Raw genomic sequence first — 20,452 nt, 5'->3', positions numbered from 1 at the left:
CAGTCCTCTGGCAGAGGTCTGGGGAGCCTCTCTGTAAGTGGAAGAGTGGAAGCATAAGCTTTGCCCTCGCCATCACCGGTGACGGCGACACCACACTGGCTCTGTGGAGCTGGGATGGGACGGAGACCCTGCGGCTTGAAGGCTGCCTGTCTTGTTAAGCTGCCCCATTCCGTGTCCTGGGAAAACGTCAGCTTTTCCCGTCTGTATGCACTGGACTTCTAGGTTCCTGGCTCTTCACTGTTGAGTTGAGACGATGTGAGCGGGAAGAAAACCCTGGGAACTTGCCGCTATGTCATTCTGTGTTCCCAAAGTCCTTGGTTGCTCGGCCTTCTTCTGCCCTTCAGACCCCCTTAGGCTCGTGTTCCATGTACTGCCCAGCATGTGCAGGTGCACTGCACAGGAAGAGCACAGAAAAGAACCATTTTCTCATTTAATCAGACGCAACACTATTCTTTGCATGATTAAAAAGGAGATGTAAAGGTTGGGATGTAGTTCAACTGGTAGAGGGCTTGTTGAGCATGCAGAGTCCTCACTGGCTTAATCCCCAGCACCACACAAACCAAGTGTCGATGGTATATGATTGGACTCCCGGTAGAGAAGTAGAGACAGGAAGATCAAAAATTCATGGTTGGGGGCGGCAGTATGAAGCCAGCCTGGGCTACATGAAACACACTGTCTCAAAACAAAACAGAGGTATAAACTATCAATTATTATAAAATGTTTAGAGAGGAATATATCTAATTTTTCCTCTTGGAGATAACTCTGGCATGTGATTTTGTTTAGATGGAAATACACGTGCATATATAAACTTTGAAACAGGGTCTTACCTTGCCACCCTGTTGTTCTAGACCAGGCTGGCTTCAAACTTACGGAGCTCCGCCTGCCTCTGCCTCCCCAGTGCTGGGATCAAAGGCGCGCACCACCATGCCTGGCAAAATACAAATGTTTTCATAAAAGAACAATCGGAAGAGCCATAAGATTCTCTTGGCCACAATTACCAGAAACTCTGCTCGCTAAAGCTGAATAAAAGAAACTCTGTTCCAAACCCCTCAAAACAAAACTCCCCAAGCCAGTTGCTTGTCACCTCCTTCTGTCCCCTCTGCCTGTTCTGTTGGGTCCTCTTGTCCTGTGATCATAGAATGCCTCCGTGTCACCATGAGTTCCCGGGTCCTTCACGTCTGTCTTCACAGGATCCCTCATTTCACTGACCACTAATTTATGAATCCCCAAACGTAGATGTGCGGCTCTCCTCTGGGGTCAGCAGGGATACATTTCTGACAAAGCAGAACTTTCCTTTTTCACCCTAAAATCCTCTTCCTGCTAAGCTTTTCCATTTCAGCAAATGTACCCCACCTGTCCTCAGTAAAGGAGTACTAAAGGGGATCAGACATTGCACGCATGTGCATACTCATCTGGGCACCTAGCCTTAATTAGCCATAACTCCAACTCTGCCCAACTTCTATATTTTTTAAAGATTTTTTTTTATCATTTCAAACTAAGTATATGTGTGTGTCCCTGTGGTGAGGGTATGTGGCTTTCAGTTGGGCGCATACACATTTTTCTGTATACATTTATTTTCTCTATTTACAGAAACGCATATTTCCACTTCTCTGTATGTCTGGAAAGATAGCCTCAGTCTCTGAATTCTTCATAGCATAGTAAATGGTCCCTCAGAGTTCTGGAGAGTTCTAGACTGGGCTAAACAGGACTCTGAAATCAGTATCTGCTTCATAAAAAGTTGTAAAAAAAAAAAAAAAACTGGGCCAGAAAGACGACTCAGTAGGTAAGGGAACTTGCTGCCAAGCCTGATCCCCCATGGTGGACGGGAGAGAACTGACTCTTACAAGTCCTCCTCTGAGCCCTCTACCCACATGCACACAGCCTCGGTATGCAGACCTCTGCATGTCTAGAAGAGGGTGGGGATGAGTTCCTGTGGACAGCGTGGAGAAAGGACGTGGGCTTTGGGAGTTAGACCAACTGTGGATGTGCTTCCAGCTCAGGCCATAGGATCTGTGATAACAGAAACATGAATGAATCAATTATGGCTTAACCTGCTTGAGCTGCAGGAATTGTGGGTAACCATGATTGTGTCTTCAGGAGATTGTGGTCAGCAAATGGAATCAGCAAATGGAACTGTGTAACCTAGTGTGAGACAGAAAAGTCACTCAGTCGCAGCCAGCCAGCCTCCCTCCTGCCCCCCCTCCAGCCCCCCCTCCTGCCCTTCCCTCCTGCCCTCCCGGCTCCTTCTTGTCTTCCTATTTATCCCTGCCTACTCTCTAGACCAGTGGTTCTCAACCTGAGGGTCGCAACCCCTGTGGGGATCATATATCTGATACCCTGCATATCAGGTATTTACATTACAATTCATAACAGTAGCAAAATTACAGGTATGAAGTAGCAATGAAAAGCATTTTATGGTTGGGGGGGTCACCACAGCATGAGGAACTGTGTTAAAAGGTTGCAGCATTAGGAAGGTTGAGAACCACTGCTCTAGATTGAAATTCATGATGAATTGACATTCCTGTGTAATCGAACATCAATTAATTCTTTTCTTCTACTTGTAGTAAAAGGTACATACCATATAACATACCGTCTTAACCATATTTGGGTCAACTATTCAATAGCCTTTAAAAAAACTTTCTTTTTCTTTCTTTTTTTAGAACAGGGTCTCATGTATCCCCAGGCTAGCCTCAAACTCGGTGTGTAGCTGAGGATGACTCTATACTTGTGGTCCTCCTGCCTCTGCTTTCTGAGTGCTGGGGTTACCGTTGTGCGCCGTCACGCCTCATTTATGTGGGAGTCACAAGCACTCTACCAGTGGAGCCCCACCTCCACCCGTTCCGTAGTCTCAAGTCCATTCACCCAGTAGTGCGGTCGGTCTTCAGAACTCTTCTCATCTTGTGTCTCTGTACTCATTAAACCACTTCCTGTCTCCTTCCCTCAGCCTTCGGCAGCCATAGTCAACTTTCTGTTTCTATGACTGACTGCTCTACCTCACACGAATGCTGTCATGCGTTCCGCTGTTTGCAACCAACCGGCTTACTTCACCCCAGCATAATGTGCTCAAGATTCACCTGCATTGTAGGGTGTGTCAGAATTTCCTTCCTTTGAGACTGAATAGTAACACACACACACACACACACACACACACACACACACACACACACACACACACACACACACACACACCTTGTTTGTCCATTCAATCCCATGGATACTCGGGCTGCTCCCACTCTCCAGCAACTGTAACTAATGCCTCTATGAACACGGACATTCATGGATTTGCTCTCAGTTACCTTGAGCATAAATCCAGATGCAGAGGTGCAGGATCATATGTCAAGTCTGCTCTTCATCTTTTGAGGAACCACCTTGTTGTTCTTCCGTGGCTGCTACCCTGTTTCACATCCCCACAGCAGCATCTCACAAGGTCCTGACTTCTTCACATCCTCACATTTACTTTGTTGTTGTTGTTGTTTTCTTTAATAATAGCCATACTAAGAAGGGTAGCCTATTTTTGATTTGCATTTCCATGGTGATCAGTAGTGAAAAGTACCTGATACTATCAGTGTTATTGTGTATGTGGCAGGCATGATGTATGTGTGAGATGCACCTGCCATGGCCCATGGGAGGTCAGAGGACAACTTTGTGAAGCCTCTTTTTCTCTTTTACCTTTATGTAGGTTCTAGGGATTGAACTGAGGTCACACACATGTGTGGCAATCGCTTTTAACCTAGGGAACCATCTCACAGGCACCAAAAAGCTCCTTTCGGGTGCTTACTAGCCACCTGCATATTTATCTGGAGAAATATTTATTCCACTCCTTTGTCTCTTGGAAATGAAGGGTGGTGATGGTGATGGGGTTGAGTTGTAGGAGTTCCTTGCCAGTCTAGGCACTAGCCCTTTATCACTCAAATGACAAGCAAGCCTTCTTTCTGTTCTGAGGGCATTTTACCCTTGACCACAGCCTTTCATGCAGAGTGGTGGTTCTTAGCTCTAATTTCGTTTTGGCACTGAGGTCTAATTTGTCCGTATTTTTCTTTGGTGGCCTGGGATTCTTCAGTGTGTAGTTTCAGTGTTTGAATGAGACGTGTCCCCCACAGTCTTGGGCATTTGAACGTCTGGTCCCCGGTTGATGGAGTTGCTTGAGGAGGGTTAGGTTGGGCAACCTTGAGGGAGGATGTATGTCACCAGGGGTGGTCTTTGAGATAAAACAAAACAAAACAAACTCACCTACTTCTAGTTTGTTCTGTTTGCTTGCTGTTTGTGGTTGAAATGTGAACTCGCAGCTTCCTGCTCCAGCTGCCTGTCGCTCGCTGCCACGCTGTCCCCACAATTACAGGCGCTAACCCTCTGGAACCCTGTGCCCAAATAAACTCTTCCTTCGGTGGTGCCTTGGCCACGGTGTTTTGTCACAGCGACGGGAGTGACTAATACAGGTGTTATCTCCAGGGAGCCGTCCACAGATCCGGTTTAATGAGACTGTGTCCCCTGTGTCCAAGAATTTCGCAGTTTTAATTGTTTGTGTTGAGGCTTGTGATCCTTTTTTGCATCACTTGTATGTGAATCTGGACCTTCGTGCCTAATGAGAGGATGTGTGTTTCCATCTAGTGTTGTCTTGTTTCCCCCGTCTCTCAAAAGTTTTATTTATGAAAACCGCTTATCTTAAAAGTTGACTGTTTTCATTTCTCTTGATGCTGTTAACAGCGGGCCTTTTCCCCAAAGCGTATCTTAATTTTAGAATGGGATAATATCAATTTCTATGTTAGTTTCCACCCAATCACATTATCTTGTTCTTTTCATCGTCACAGTCGTTTTTGTTGTTGTTGTTGTTGTTGCTGCTGCTGCTAACCACGGTTGCTCTGAGCATTGGGAAGAGGGTGATGAAATACCGCCAGCTCTCCTGGCCGGGCTGCAGTTCTTGAATGACATATGACTTATAAGACCTCACACCTCAGCCGCACACTCAGCCAGTAATTATTCAGAATGCCCAGCTGAGCAAGAAATGAACTGAAATAAAGAACTTCAGAGTAGCCGGGCGGTGGTGGAGCACGCCTTTAATCCCAGCACTCGGGAGGCAGAGCCAGGCGGATCTCTGTGAGTTCAAGGCCAGCCTGGACTACCAAGTGAGTTCCAGGAAAGGCGCAAAGCTACTCAGAGAAACCCTGTCTCGAAAAAAACCAAAAAAAAAAAAAAAAAAAAAAAAAAGAACTTCAGAGTACAAAGACATGCAATAGTGAGCAACCAATTAGAAAAGCCAGACTCTCAGCCGCTGTCCACACAATGCTATTACCATGGTTACTACACCTAACTGTCAAAAATAATTATTTCAGCAACTCTAACCTGCCATGAAATGTTGACTGCAAATCTGAATCTATGCTTTAGACAGTGTAGGGACATGACATGAGGAGAGGGCATATGACCACAGATTCAGAAATCGCTGTAAAAATGACGCGGGAATTCCTGTCCTTGCCAAGACATTTTGAAATTTTGATAAATAGGAATGATGTCAGAAAACCACAATTCACAAAAGAGACCTTTGAAAACCTGTTCTGGTAACTCTAGGAGAAATTAGAAAAGTGATTCAAAAATAACTTAAGAGGAAAGAGCTGAGGCGGCTCACTGTTGGCAGGAGGGTGTGATCGCCCATCCGAGCAAAGGCTGCCAAAGCTCAGACTCTAGCTCCAGGCTTCCACTGTCTCTCAGGGTCTCCGTAAGGTCACCAGCCCTCTGCACTGGCTCAGAAGAGGAACTTGGACGTGGAAGTGGCCATTGTTTAATGTTTCAGCTCTGCCCATCGGGGGAGCCTGCCTGGCAGCAGCTTGAGTTTTACAGTGGACTCCTCTTAATGAGGGGATCGGGGTTGGACATCAGATACTGAACAAGCCAGGTCTTGCTTTCCAAGCTTTTGAAAAAGGTGTCCTCCTTCTCTCTTCTCTTACTTCTTCCCCAGAGTCAATGGGGCTCTGCCCACAAGTCGTCAAGAATGGCTGATGTCACCAAGTCATCAGGCCAAACTGAGCATGCAGGGCCAGGCGTTGAGCACAAGGGCTCTGGATGATTCCACCCCTGCTCTCATGTTGGTAGTTCACTGAGGGGCTCCTCTACAGGACTTCTGTTGTCTTCCTCAGGCTCTCCAGGCCCGGGATCCAGTAGGTCCTAACTTTAAAAAAAAATTCATTTATTTATATGTCTGGGTGTTTTGTCTGCATGTCTGTCTGTCTGTGCACCATGTGCATGTCTGGTGTCCAGGGAGACCAGAAGAGGTTGTTGGATTAGGGCCCAGTATGCCACCATGTTGTAGGGTGACCTCTCTCTAGCTAATAAGAGTGTCCATTTTCTGGAAGAGGCAGGCTAGGCTGGGCCGCTGGTGTAGACAGACGTCTCTGTCAGGGCTCAAGACATCAGCAACTAGAAATGTAAACCTCGTCAAGCAAAATTCTGGTAACCAAGTTTTTTCCGGGGAATAGAGTCATGCACTGGTTTTCTTTCCTGTTTTTTTGTTTTTGTTTTTTCTTTTCTAACTGCATCTTATTTGCTGAGGGACAATGTGTGCAGGGTTAAGAACCTGGGTTTGCCACCTCTTAGCTGTGTAAGCTCAGGCAAGTTATTCTGTTCCTCTGTAACACTAATTGCCTATTGTTTTCATTATTGCCCTGCAGAGGTGGTCCAGCCTTCCATCCCCTACTGCTGGGTTTTCCCACCCTGACGACGGTCGGGGGTAGAGTAACAAAACTGCTTAAGTCCCACTGTCTTTCTGGTGTCCAGACCCCTCCCCCACAGTGGACTTGCAAATTGTCCCTTCTGCCCCTTCCCGGCTCCCTGCCAATGCTCCTGATGAATTGGGAACGGCTTGGTGGTACTTCGCCTCGTATGAGGCTCATATCCTCAGACGTTCTCTTCAAATCCCTCAAGCCCTTGGTTCTGGAAGGGGTGTGCACCTTCCAGAATGGTCAATGACCCTTTTCCTCTTCACCGTCTTATGGTGGCGAGTGCACACACTGCCGCTCCAGGTCCGTGCCAACAGCACCAGGTCCTTGCAGCCCCTGTCCAAGTGGCTTATGGAACTTTAAAGATTTATTTAACTTTACATTACGTGTATGTGAGTGCAGGTGCCTGAAGAGGCCAGGCCAGAGGTGTTGGATCCCCTTGGAGCTGGGTTTATACAGGTGGTGGAACCGAACTTGGATCCTCTGAGGAGCAGCAAGTGCTCTTAACTGCTGAGCTACCTCTCCATGGAACTGTAGACTGTAGGACACTCAGCACTTTATACCTGGGGTCGGGGTTCAGCCACAGCTAGGGAGAAAAGGAAGTCCTACCTGCCCACGCCCTGAGCTGTTGAGAGCAGTAGGATCTCCCTCTAGTTCTGCCCTGCTCCTGCTGGCCTAGAGCAAGCTCCTTATCCACTCTAGCATCCAGATACCCCTTGTGGAAAGTGAAGGACCTGCTGGGGTGACTTCCCACTCCCTCAGGAACTTGGCCTGGGTGCATGATGGAGCAGCTGTGAGGACAAAGGCCGGGTTGTGGCAAACCTCTCCGAGGTCGTCTGTGTGAAGGTTCCTAGTGTTCTGGCTCCTTCAGCAGGTGCTGTCAACTCAGAGCTGACAGAGAGGTTGAGTAGGGTACTAGTGTCTGGGCTGTCACTGAGGGCAGGGGCTCGTCACAGGTGTTAACCCCATGGTCATTCAGCCACACTGGGTACCAGCACAGCCCAAACTAAAAAAGGAGCCGGGCACAGGAAACTGCCCTATCTGTCTGGGGGCAGTGGACTCTGCCTGGCCTGAAGGCAGACTTGGCCGTTGTTACAAAAGGGCTTACGGGTACTTTAAGGCATCCCCGCATCATCAAGGATAATATTCAGGGGCTTGGTCATGAATAGTGAGCGAAAGTTCTTCTGAACGCAGTTCACTGTCCCGGCCTCCAGGGCCATGGGACCTGGGACAGGCTGTGGCTCCAGTGTCCTGACACCTGGCTCCAGGGTCTAGGTCCTTGGCAAGCTCATCCCTACACCCAGACCTTGGCAATAATATCTCATTTTTCTGGAATACTCTTCCTCTCACGTAACCCTAGGCATCCCGTTCAGGCTTTAAATCCCTTCTTTGGAGACCCTAAACAATCCAGTGTGGGCTGATCAGCTGTCCCTCTCCCAACACCATACTCTCTTCATAGCACGTGACATCTTCCAAGAGTCCCTATCATTGTATAGTTGATGGAGGTCAGTGTCTTCCACCCAGGAACAAATGCCTACTCTGTCCTGGGCACACAGTAGGTGGTCAGGAAATGAAAGATGGCATGGGTGCTGCTGTGCCATCCCCATTTCATGATGCATCACTCTCTAGGGGCGTCAGTGGGGCAGCTCACAAGGAGCTTACTTCAGGGAGTACTTGGGGAGGCAGGAGGATTTGCCTAGGGTCGGGACTCTGGGGTCCGAATGGCCAACTGAGGGAGGGAATTCATCCCTCTTTGCATGTCTTTTGCATGGCTCAGTTTGGAGGTTCTGCTTCCTCTTCTGGTTTCCTGGTTGGTCCTCAGATCCCCAGAGCTGGTTTCCCAGATGACCTGGCCTGACAGGCTGGGAGAGTGTCAGCAGCGGAATAAAGCCTTGAGGGCACGCAAGTGTGGCAGAGATGGTTGCGTGATACAGATCTCACAATATGCTTGGTCAGAGCACTGCGTCCTCCCCACAGCCCCTTAACATCCGTACCATCACCGTCTCCACTTTACAGATGAGCAAACTGAGGTTTGGAGGGAAAGCTCAGGCCTTTGCCACAAATCTCATGACCGGCAAAAATCAGAGTCCAATTTGGGTCTCACTCTGTGGGATGCCAAAACCTGTTGCTGCCTGCCATGGCTTCTAAAGGACCCGGGGAGCCCTCCCCAGAACCAAGACATGGTGTTGGCTCTATTGGGGGCTCTCAGTTTCCCTCCTGGTGTTAAAACCCTTTCTGAAGTCCCCTCCTCGTGGCCCTCTGGCTGAGCTGCTGGGTCTCCGGAAAGTGCAGAAGAGGGCTGTGCAAGGGCTCTGGATGGACTGCAAACAGGTGGTTAAGGCGGGAAGGACCTAGGCGGGTGTGTGGGATGGGAGTGGGGGAATGTGTGAGGACAGAACCCCACCCTTGTCTAGCCCAAGCGCTGGTGTTGGGGTGTCCAGCACGTGGAGGAAGACCCTGCAGGACTAGAGGAACGCAGGTCTGGAAATTCACAGGAAAACCCCCACATACTTTTGATTCCCCCTGGAGGTCCCCTGCCCAGATGTCTGAGGTTTGGCCATTCTTTGGACATCTCTGGGCATTTGCTGGGTACTTGGCAATGCTCCCTAGTGCCTGGTGAGCAGGCATGCCCCATGTCCCATGTCCCTCTTGGTTCCCATCCTGGAACCCTCTTTTCCTCCACCTCCAAGCTTTTCTGTCACAGGAGTAATCTCTCCTACTGCACAGATGAACCTTCTGGAAGCTGCCCCCTCCCTGTAGGCAGCTGGAAGCTTCCTTACACAAAAGCCCATAGCACCCAAGTGGGCTGTGAGCGTCTGTCACTTTTACTGCCCTGATGGGTTGAAGGCTCCCCTAGCCTGATGTTCTCCAGGAAGGGAGTCCAACAGGCTGACAGGTGTCTGTCCCTCATGTAGGCAATGACTCAGGATGCAGCCAGCAGCCACCACGTGCACAGAGGACCGCATCCAGCATGCCCTGGAGCGATGCTTGCATGGACTGAGCCTTGGACGCCGTTCTGCATCCTGGTCAGGTAGGTCTGGGAACTGGGAGGCATTCCAGAACTGGACGAAGCCTCAGAGGCCAGGTGTGGCAGCCAGCAGATTCTGCTTCCATCCCCGTGTGCCAGGTGAGCAAGTCCCCAAACCTCGCCTGGGCAGGAGGCAGACACAGCCCCTGTTTAAAGTCCTCCATATGAGGCTCTCCAGTTTCCTCTCACAGAATCCTCCTTCCCCCCTTCCTCCTCCTCCCCCCTCCTCCTCCTCCCCCTCCTCCCCCTCCTCCTCCCCTCTTTTCTGCTCCTAGCACTGTCTTGTTTCCTTAGCATCTGTAGACACACAGAATGGAACCTGTTAGAAACACAGCCACTATCTCCAACAGAGCAGCTGGGACTTCAGACAGCTCTCCCTGGACACCGTTTGCTTGTTTCTGAGTCTTTCCACAGCCCCACTCTGCTCTTCCCTAAATAGACCAAAGAGAGACTCTCAGCCAGGCTGCAGGGTGTCTGCAGGCTGAGGTGGTTGTGTCCCTGGAGGCTGGAGCGTAGGTATGAGCATGCCTTGTGCTGCTGAAGGTTTCCTTACACACTGTCACATAGCTCCCTGCTCTGAGACAGACAGCCCCTGCTTCTTGAGCATACCTGCTTCCTTCCTGCCTCAGGACCTTTGTGCTTGCTGCCTGGCTCTCTTCCCTGGAAACTGGCCCCCTCTTATGCTGGTCTCAGCTCAAGTGTCACCTCTGTGGACAGCATTCTCTGTCCTTTGGAGTTAGATAAAATTGGATTAACTCTCACTGATTGTACAACCTTGTACATTCCACTTGTCCTTGTGAGACCCCCAATTTCTTGCCTGGATAATGGGGATAATCACGACCAGAAGATGGGAAACTGGGCAGAGAGAATGTGTGCAAAGGCCTAGCACCATCCTAGCACATAGTAGGTGGTCAGTAAAGAATGCTTTTCCTTCTTCCTTCCTTCCCCGGTTTCAATGGAGCAAAAGTTTACATAGAGTTGGGGGCGGGCATCGTTCAATTAAGAAGTATGGAAATACCTGACTTCTGCAAGGCTGTTTTTTCTGTAGTTGGTTTTCCCCCTCTTTTTCCTGCAGTACTGGGTGTTGAACCTAATGTCTCGTGCCTTCCAGGCAGGTGCTCGACCACTGAGCTGCAACCCCAGTCCTTTTGCAAGTTTTAAACAGAAAAAAAGATCTATAGGCACACGGATGCACTTCCAGGGGTTTGAAAGGCACTCACGTGCCTGAGGAGGCATGGACCCCCAGCTGCGTTCACTCCCCACCCCGACTGATGCAGCCCCATCCCTGTGGTCCCCTCTTTAATTTTTAGGGGTTTGCCCTTGCTGACTTCAGGGAAACAGAGACCAACACATTAAGAAAGTCTGGGGAAGTCACGATGACAAGTGCTTGGAGCTTTTCAACTTAGTGAATCGAGCTTCCCTTTCCCGGGCTCCGCTGCCGAGCAGTCTCGGGAGGCCCCGTGACTGTCACAGACAGTCTTGCTCTTGGGTCTGGCTGGGGTGGAGCAGCTCCTCACGGCTCCTGTCTTTAGTCTTCTAGCCGTTTCTACCTCTGACCCAACTTCCTTGCCTCTGGTAGGAATTGTCACCCACTGTAGGAAAGCTGGGTGAGGGGGGCAGTGAGACCACTGCAGAACCCTGAGGTGCTGGAGCAGAGTCTTCTCAGGGATCCTAGCTCACACCAACAGCCCCCATGGCTAGGGAGCTCCCTGCAGGTACGGGAGTAAGAAGCAGGTCATTAAGTCTTGTGGGCTTGTTTGCTGTCATCATTGTTACTGCTTTTCAGTATGTCTCCCTATATAGCCCAGGCTAGCCCTGATCTATGTAGCCTACGGTGCCCCTGAACTCATGATCCTACTGCCTCAGCTTCCCAAACACTGCAGTTATAGGCCTGTGCCACCAGGCCTGGCTTTGTTATGTCCTGATGGAGCTTAGGGGCTTTTAATGATGGCATTTCTCCAAGACTCTCTTTAGAAAGAAATACTCAGGTACAGTTCTCCCACAGCGGGATTCCAGAATAAACCCCCTTCTCTGCAGCCTTTGACTGTGGTTAGCCAGAAAGAGCGAAACTAACCACTAGTCTAACTTGTCCCCTGTCTAGCTGGACTGTGTCTGAACTGCTGGAGCTTACAGGAGCTGGTCAGCAGGGACCCAGGCCACTTTCTCATCCTCCTGGAACAGATCCTACAGAAGACCCGAGAGGTGAGGGTGACCCAGACACTGTTGATCACGGCTAGGATTGACTGTGTGTCGTCAAGACATAGGTCAGTTCTGAGGCTCCCGGACCATGTGATGGCTTGTTCAACCTGGGAGCCCATCAGCTACACTTGTGCACAGAGTCGCTCTAGGAAGGGTGTTTTCTGTCCTGTGTAAACATGTAGCAGGTGCTGCGAAGGCCCGGGTTCAAGCTACTTCTTAGGGTAAGTGTAGGTTGTAAGTCAAGGTATGGACTGGAGAGAGGGAAGGGGCAGAGCTTTACTGAGCTCCTTTCTCAGAGGGATCCACAGCAATAGTGACAAGGAAGGGAAACTGAGGCCTCCACTGACAGCTCAGTGTGCAGGCTTTTATGAATGCTGAGCTGGGCTGAGGTTCCAGAATGGACCGAGTCCCCAAAATAGACTCTGGCTGCTTTATGAAAGATTCTCCTTTAAGTTCTGCATCCTGTTTGTCTTCTTTTCTTTTAAATGCATGACTGAGTTGTAAAGGTAACCCCTAGAAGAAAGTCCATCACTTAAGTCCGTTACTTATTACAGCATTCACGGTCATCATCCTGGTATCAGATTTACTTGGTGCAAACCAACTCAAGGGTCACTCCCCCTTCTGAGAGCTCAGCTCCCAAACTCACATGTGAAGGACCCACTGCCACGGAGCAACAAGGGGGCGGGGGATTTGTGAAGGGGCTCAAGCAATAGTTGTGAGAGAGAAGGCAATGTCTGAATTAGTCTGCGGGGGGGGGGGTTGGCATAGAAGAGAGGGTGGCCGCTCTGTATGCCTCCCACCCACAAGCTGCACGGCGACTGAGAGACCTTGACCTCCTGCCATCTCCACAGGTCCAAGAGAAAGGCACCTACGACCTCCTGGCCCCGCTGGCTCTGCTCTTCTACTCCACGGTCCTTTGTGTAAGTCCAGCTGGGCCACAAGTTGAAAGGGAGGGCAGGGAGGAGCGGCAGGAGCGGCCTCCATCCGGGCCACAGGACTCATAGCTCGAAGGATACACAGAGAAAGTTGGGAGCCAGGACACCTGAGAGGGGGTTCGACCTTCTGACCCCTCTGTAACTCCACCCTGGGATGCCGCTAGTCACTAGAGATGGTTGCTGTGGTGACTGGCATCGTGAGGAACTGTGTCGTCGCATAGTCATGAGAAATGACATTGGGAGAGTTCTGTCTGTCTCCTCTTTCACCCTAGGGATCAGCTTGACCTGCTGTGACCAGCCCTGGTTTTCACCAGACTGGCGAACCAAATGGCTGCTTGTACACTGAACTCAGTCCACCCAAAGAGTGGGAATATTTGCCTCTCATGAGGATATTTACATATGAATAGCATATGCACTGAAGATGGTTCCTCAGAATGAGTACTAGCGGGGGCACTATTTGCAGGGACCTCCGAGCTGACAGCTTCTCAGAGAGGCTTCCTCAAGGGTTGGATAAAACTGTGGTTTCTTTGATGAAAACAGAGCCCGTTGCTATAGAGACACTCTGGGCATCATCCTGTCCATCTGTTGTTCCGTTTTCCCTGATCTTGTCCTGGGGCATCCTGCTCTCGGGAAATGTGTGCCCTTTGTGGGATGTTCCAGAAAGGGGTCAGAAGCTGTCCTGGAACATAAATGAACTCTTCCTCGCCTAGCTCACTTCGTACTGTCCCATTTCCATCCTAGACACCACACTTCCCACCGGATTCAGACCTCCTTCTGAAGGCAGCCAGCACCTACCACTGCTTCCTGACCTGGCCGGTTCCCTACTGCAGCATCTGCCAAGAGCTGCTCACCTTCATTGATGCTGAGCTCAAGGCTCCAGGTGAGGACCGAGGGGGCCAGGGATCCCATGGCTGGGGTAACTGTCTTTTCTGGAACAGTTCTTCACATATGGCCCACCTCATCCGTACCCACGCCCTGGTAAGGGGCTGACAGTCCCCTCTTCACGGTGTGCTTAGCCATCATCAGATGGTTGACCTTGCACAAGCTAAAAGAGTCAGCGTGGGAAGTGACTGAAGAAGGAATTGTTCAGGAGGCCAGAGCAGGCCTCCTGGACCTCTGTTCGGATCAGCTAGGGGCTCTCCAGGGCTGTGCAGCTCACTCAGAAAAGTCTCCAGAATAATGACAAAAGGCCTTTCTTTGTTCTCTTTGCCCTGGGAGCAGATAGGCAGTGGCAGGAATGACTTTCCCAGGGACAGTGCCTGCTGCTGGGAATGGAGGAGCTGATGGCTGTCCTGACCAGTGTGAACAAGGACTTTTCGTTTCCGGGTTCTTTCCTATTTAGGATTTGAAAAAAAAAAAAAAAAGAGTTTATGCTTGCTTCAGCAGCACATACACTATTTTGTGTAGGGGTGGCGGTGCACATGTGTGCCTTGGTGTGCATATGGGGTCAGAGGACAGCTGGGAGTCAGTTCTCCTCTTCCACCATGTGGGTCCTGGGGATAGAATTCGGGTCATCAGCCTTGGCGGCAAGCACCCTTTCTTACTGGGCCATGTCGACCGCTGCAAACACTGTTTTTAAAATGAGAATCATAAGAAAGCCATGACAGAGCAAGAAGAAGAAGAAGAAGAACCAGGTCTGATTTGCTGGGAGACAGCCCCATACCAGACCATTCACCACGTTTCTATTCCCAGGAAGTCATCTCAATAGATGCCCAGAAAACATTTGCTTAGCACCAACACTCCCTCTTGATATTCAAAACCCCTTGATGTATGGAAACTATTGCCACAGAAGTATTTTCAATATGGCAACAGCCCAGATGAACTGCTACAAGCATTTCCATCAAACCTGAGCATCTTTCTGGTTTCCCTTATATGCATTTTGCCTATGCAAAAAGAGACCAGGAATATTTCTTCATCTGGAAGAGGTAACATTTTAATTTTATAACACCCAATTGCTTATCCAAGTCTGAGACGATCACCTGGATGAGTAACCCACATCAGGAAAACCAGCAGATTAAGCTTCCCATTTGCCAACCCCACCCAGTAGGAAAACATCCCCGACTTTGGAGGCAGAAGTAGGAGGGCTGTTGCAAGTTTGAGAGCCAGCCTGAGCTACAGAGTTCGATCCTGTTTCAAAAAGAAAGAGATGAGAGAGGGAGAGAAGGGGATGAGAGATAGGGAGGGAGTTGAGGAGGGAGGGAGGGAGGGGGGAACACAACTGAGACAAAATCTGAAAAATACAGGATGAGAAATGTGAATAACCTACACAGAGGAGTCAGCCATTACTAAAAGACTGTTAGCTGAAGAGATGTATTGTGGGGTTGAACCAATATCATAGGAACATCAGGTATCATGAAAATAATGTAACCAAATCAAAGTAACAAGATCATTTAAAATGGAACAACTAAAGCCTATTTGAAATTGTAAATATTCTACAGAAGCATTTAATTATTTGTTTGCTATGTGTTTATTTAAAAAAGAGAAGATGGAGAAGGAAGTATTTGCATTACTAGGTCTTTAATAATGCTAAAGTTATTAAAATAGCACATATTGGTGTGGAAATAGATGAACAGAACAGAAGGTAATATCACAAACAAGTTAAATATAGGAAAGCTATGACATGGCAACGAGACATCCTGAAACCAGTAATAAAAGTATCAGAATCATTTTTTAAAATGAGTTAAAATTCTACCCTAAAATATGTAATCCCATAGAGCGTTGGTGGTACACACCTTTAATCCCAGCACTCTGGATGCAGAGGCAGGTGGACCTCTGTGAGTTTGAGGCCAGCCTGGTCTATAAAATGAGTTCCAAGACAGTCAGGGTTACCTAGAGAGACCATGTCTCAAAAAAAATCCAAAAGAAGCTCCATCTCAAACATAAAATAACTTGCAGATAAGTGAAAGATTTAAGCATGGAAAACAAGAAAAAAATAGCAGAAGAAAAACAGGGTACATGGACCTGGACTGGAAAAGAGCCATCAAACACAGTACTAGACAAAAGCCACAGAGAACCGTGAGGATCTGGAAGCACAGAAGTGAGGTCTCATGAGTGGAACATGAATGACCAAGTAAAAAAAATATTTATAGTGATAGGAATTATTTTAGACCTAGGAAGGTTCTTTTGAGTCAGTTAAAAAAAAAAAAAAACAAGCCAGGTGGTGGTGGCGCACGCCTTTAATCCCAGCACTCAGGAGGCAGAGCCAGGCGGATCTCTGTGAGTTCGAGGCCAGCCTGGGCTACCAAGTGAGTTCCAGGAGAGGCACAAAGCTACACAGAGAAACCCTGTCTCGAAAAACAAAAACAAAAACAAAAAAACAACTGGCAGACACACCAGTGAAAATATAAACAAGGACATGATTCTTATCATCAAAAAGAACCCTGAGTGACTGAACAATGCCTACACACTAAGAATGAAGCAGATGCAGAATTAGAGGGGCATGTTTCCCCCTTCCAGATCGGCAGACTGTGAAAAGACTGAAATTAGCAATATTGATGGGAAAGAGATCTAGTTCAGCTACAGTATCACCCTTTCGTGCTGCTGTTCCATTCCCGGGACTCAATCCAGAAGAATAAGCATGGCTGTGCAAGGATTTAGCAGAAAGGATGTTCATTCATTAAATGTGTTCTTCCTAATCGCCAGCCAGTGCAAAACCCTGAAGAATGATCAGGGTTCAGTATATGGTAGCAGAGTCACTTGGTAGAACGCTATTCAATTTTCTAAGATGGGGGCTGGAGAGATGGCTCAGCAAATACCAGCAAATACTGCTCTTGCAGGGGATCTGAATTTAGTTCTCAGAACTGCTATTGGGCAGCTCACAGCCACCTCAACTCCAATTCCAGGGGATCTATCGCCCTCTTCTGGCCTCCCAGAGCACCTGCACTCTCATCTGCCCAGCAAACAGACGTGGAGAAGCAGGTGGAGGAGAGGCCATGACCCTGGGATAAAAGGATGCTAAGCTTGGGAGTCAAGAGCCAGGCAGAGGAGCCCTTGGTGATGGAAATGGAGGATGGGCCCTTTGCTTCAAAGCAGGGGGACCCAGAAGCGGCCACTCATTGCTGAGAGTCCTTGGTATTTCCCCCAGACTATGAGAAGTCTCAGATAGACACACACTAAGGACCTGGAAGAAGTCAGATGCCGGGAGCAGGAAGCTCTCACAGAGCTGCCCATTCCTCTGTGGAGGGCAAGCGGAACTGAAATAGGAAGCTATGGCCTCTCCTGAGAATCATTTCTAAACAGCTCAAAAGCTCCCACAGATATAGACTGAGCTTGTATCGAAGTTAGAGTCCATTTGCTGCTGAGCCAAGAGCAAGATAGTAGAGCCGTCTTCAAGAAAGGCAAGAGAGTATCCATGTTTGGTGGTGCATGCTATTGATCCCAGCACTTGAGAAGTAGAGGCAGGAGGATCTCTGTGAGTTCGAGGCCAGCCTGGTCTACAGTGTGAGTTCCAGGGCAGCCAGAGCTACACGGAGAAACCCTGTCTTGAAAAACCAAACCAAATAAAACCAACCAACCAACCAACCAAACAAACAAACAAACAAAAAACACTTGTGAGTTTTCTCTCTCTGCAAGGTAACCTCTACTTTTACAGAAGCCAGCCCTAGTTCCTAGCAAGTGGTGGGTTAAACAAAGTTACCTTCTTCCACATGACCTGGAGGCAGGCTTATTAGAGAATGTCTTAGTGTGGTTTTTGATAGTGCGTATTTCTGCACAACCCCTCCCATGCTCAGTGGGCCTGGCCAAGGGAGGCAATAGATGGGATAGAGACCAGGGAGCTTGAGCCCCTGAAGGAGAGGCCAATATCTCTGTGGTCTCTTGGGACCAGACCTCTGTGATTCCAAATCCTGGCTCCGAGTCTGCTATTCTCTAGCTGCTAGGCCCTTTGGCAAGATGTGGAGCTTACGTAAGCCTCAGTTTCCCTCAGTTTCCCCGTCTGAACAATGGGCACACAGCACTGCCTGTCTCTCAGGGCAGTCTATGAAGTGCTGCTTTCATTGATTTCATCACGCAAGGGACAGTAAACATCCAGATGCTGATACCTTCAGAGACAGGTCCTGTCAAGGTCAAAAGAGAGATAACAAGGGACCTAGGGAGCTAGTCCCTTCCCCAATTACGTCTCAGAGACTCAGTTGCTATGGAGATAGCAGCTGGTAGTCTCCATACGTATGGAGGAAGTGGGTGGTTATCAAAGCAGGACTTCCTATTTTTTCTTGACTCCACCCCCATGGCGTCAACCCTGCAGCACAGCCCTTTGGGGCTTCAGCCTGTGTGTTTATTGGGAGTTGACTCCTTGCTCATGCGGTGACGCAGAATATGATACGTGCCTGCCAAGGACTGATCTGGAATCCTGGCTGGTGACACCGGCCCTTTCCGTATGAGGCATTCAGCAATTTTCAAAGCATACACACCTCAGGGATTGTCTCACCAGGCCACATACAGTCCTATTGGGTGAGGAGATGATGTGACACTCCCAACATGTACGTAAGTGAGAAATTCACTTCCCCTGTCCAGGCTGCACAGTCAAGTGTGAGAGAAGGAACACGGGCCTCAGTGTGACAAGGACCTCTGTTTCGGTGCATACTGGCTAATGACTCTGGACAGGTTGCTGAGTCTTCTCTGAGACTTCCCGTCAAAGCAGGACTTCTGCTGTTGATCATGACCGAGATGTCATTACGGTGTGCTCACAGTGTATTCAACATGGCGAGTGCCCTCCCATGTATCCTCAGAACAGCTCTTGGTGTAGTCACTGGTATACTCATTGTTGGGATGATGAAACAGGAAGTAGTCAGCAAGCAGCTTGTCCACGCTCACGCACTGACAAGTGCTCCACAGGGGCACCTACATCTACTTACTGCCCAAAGTCATGGAGAAGTCCTCTGCCGTTTTCTTGACACCTCATTCCTACCAAGACAGGTGGACCCTGTGCCTGGAAGACCCAGCTGTGCCTGTCTTCATGTAAGCACTCTGCCCCTGTGGGGGATTTTCCTGAATAGGATGAAGTCCCTCGTCCTGGGTTGCTCTATTCTAGTATGTTCCCAGCTCAGGCCCTAGCCCACCAGTGCATCCCCATAAACCCCTCACCTCATGATAAGCAATAGAGTCCATCACCAAGAGAGGTCAGAGGACACTGAGGGATGTCTTCAGGGTGGGGTTGGGAGTTTTATCAAATGGTTGTGTTTGTACTTGGAACTGTGGGTGTCTTGACTATTCTGGCGCGTCCTTAGCTCAGAGCACAGCTTTCTCTGGCTCAGCGTGTGCCAGGAGGTTCCAGTGTCTTCCCAAATGTTCCCCTACTGGTGCAGAATAAAGCAGGGAAGTACATGGAGAGCAGCCCCCGCTCTAACTGTGCCACAGGCCCAAGATGAGGTGATGGAAAAACCCATAACATGGGCATAGAGAAGTAGCATGACAGAGTGGTCCTCCCATTAATATCACAGAAGAGTGAGTACAGGGTCTGCAGCTGCCACCAATACCCGATAGTCCAAAGACACATATACAAGGAAGAGGCTGGGCGGTTGGGTTTGGCACCAGGGCAAACACCTGGCACGGGGTGCAGTGGCCTCAGAAGTCCACAGCCTGGCATTTGGGGGGAACTTATATTCAGGGACAGGGACTTCATGGCTTGGGGTGTGACTGGCTATCCATCCTAGGTCAACAGAGGCAGGACCGGGAGTGAAGATGAGAAGCCCCTGGGGAGTGGACTGCTCATTTACAAAGCGTTGATGGGCTGTTGCTCCGTGGGCGAAGCACTTACCATTCAGCTGTAACACCAGAGTTCTGCCTCCCAGCACCATGTGACTTCTGGGCGGGATTGACAGCCTACCTGTAATCCCAGTGCATGGGAGGCAAATCCAAGGCAAGCTGGCTGGCTAGATAGCAGAACCAGCAAGCTCTGGGTTCAAGTGAGAGACCCTGCCTCTGTTTAGAAGGTGGAGAGCAATCGGGAAAGACACCCTATGCCAACCTCTGGCCCCCACAAGCGCACACATACATTGCATGCACATTCATACATCCATACAGGCCCATGAACATGCAGACACGCGTACACATACACATGCAAACACACTCACACCCACAATAAAAACATTAGATAGAGCTAGGGAGGGTGGGTGCTTGCCTAGCACACCCTACCCAGCAACACACACACACACACACACACACACACACACACGCACACACACAAAGGGAATAAAGGCAACAGAAGATTTGCTTGTTTGTTCGCCTGTGTGTACAGCAGTCTAGAATAACGTTGGTCTATGCTGTGTGTGGCATAAGGTGTGGCGGGGTTGAATTTGTTTGCAATGTATGTGAATGGCCACTAGATGGCAGCCCAAATCCTTAAACTCTTAAGGATTGAGTAAAAGCCAGTTTTAAGGATGCCTTTAGCAAAGTAGACCTAACCTTAGCATTTGTGACAATTACAGAAACCAAACATCACACAAATGGCCAACAATTAAAGCAGTTAGGCCCCAGGTTATCAGAACACGGATTGGTGATTTCCTGTCACTTACTAAACAAAATTCATAGCCTTTGTGTTTGTTTATAGCTCTTTTGGTTTTCCTGCATCCAAGGGGAATCCCCTC

At 49.1% G+C, this 20,452-nt stretch overlaps 1 protein-coding gene across 5 annotated transcripts in view; it reads left to right on the top strand.

Annotated features, from left to right (window-relative positions):
* Positions 1-20,452, top strand: part of Pik3r5 (phosphoinositide-3-kinase regulatory subunit 5) — a 63,288-nt gene that overhangs the window by 30,411 nt on the left and 12,425 nt on the right. For all 5 annotated transcript variants that reach the window (XM_052758187.1, XM_052758186.1, XM_052758183.1 and 2 more), the window contains exons 2-5: positions 9,623-9,738; positions 11,837-11,937; positions 12,786-12,854; positions 13,611-13,749. In XM_052758187.1, coding sequence (XP_052614147.1) covers positions 9,636-9,738; positions 11,837-11,937; positions 12,786-12,854; positions 13,611-13,749 — 412 coding nt within the window. In that variant the 5' untranslated portion in view covers positions 9,623-9,635. The remainder of the gene's footprint in view (positions 1-9,622; positions 9,739-11,836; positions 11,938-12,785; positions 12,855-13,610; positions 13,750-20,452) is intronic.

Source organism: Peromyscus californicus, unplaced genomic scaffold, assembly GCF_007827085.1.
Source record: "Peromyscus californicus insignis strain IS unplaced genomic scaffold, ASM782708v3 Scaffold_3__1_contigs__length_106647218, whole genome shotgun sequence".
In the NCBI taxonomy this organism is placed as follows: Eukaryota; Metazoa; Chordata; class Mammalia; order Rodentia; family Cricetidae; genus Peromyscus; species Peromyscus californicus.
Note: the sequence above shows the minus strand (reverse complement) of the source record. Positions and strands in the feature narration are given on the sequence as shown.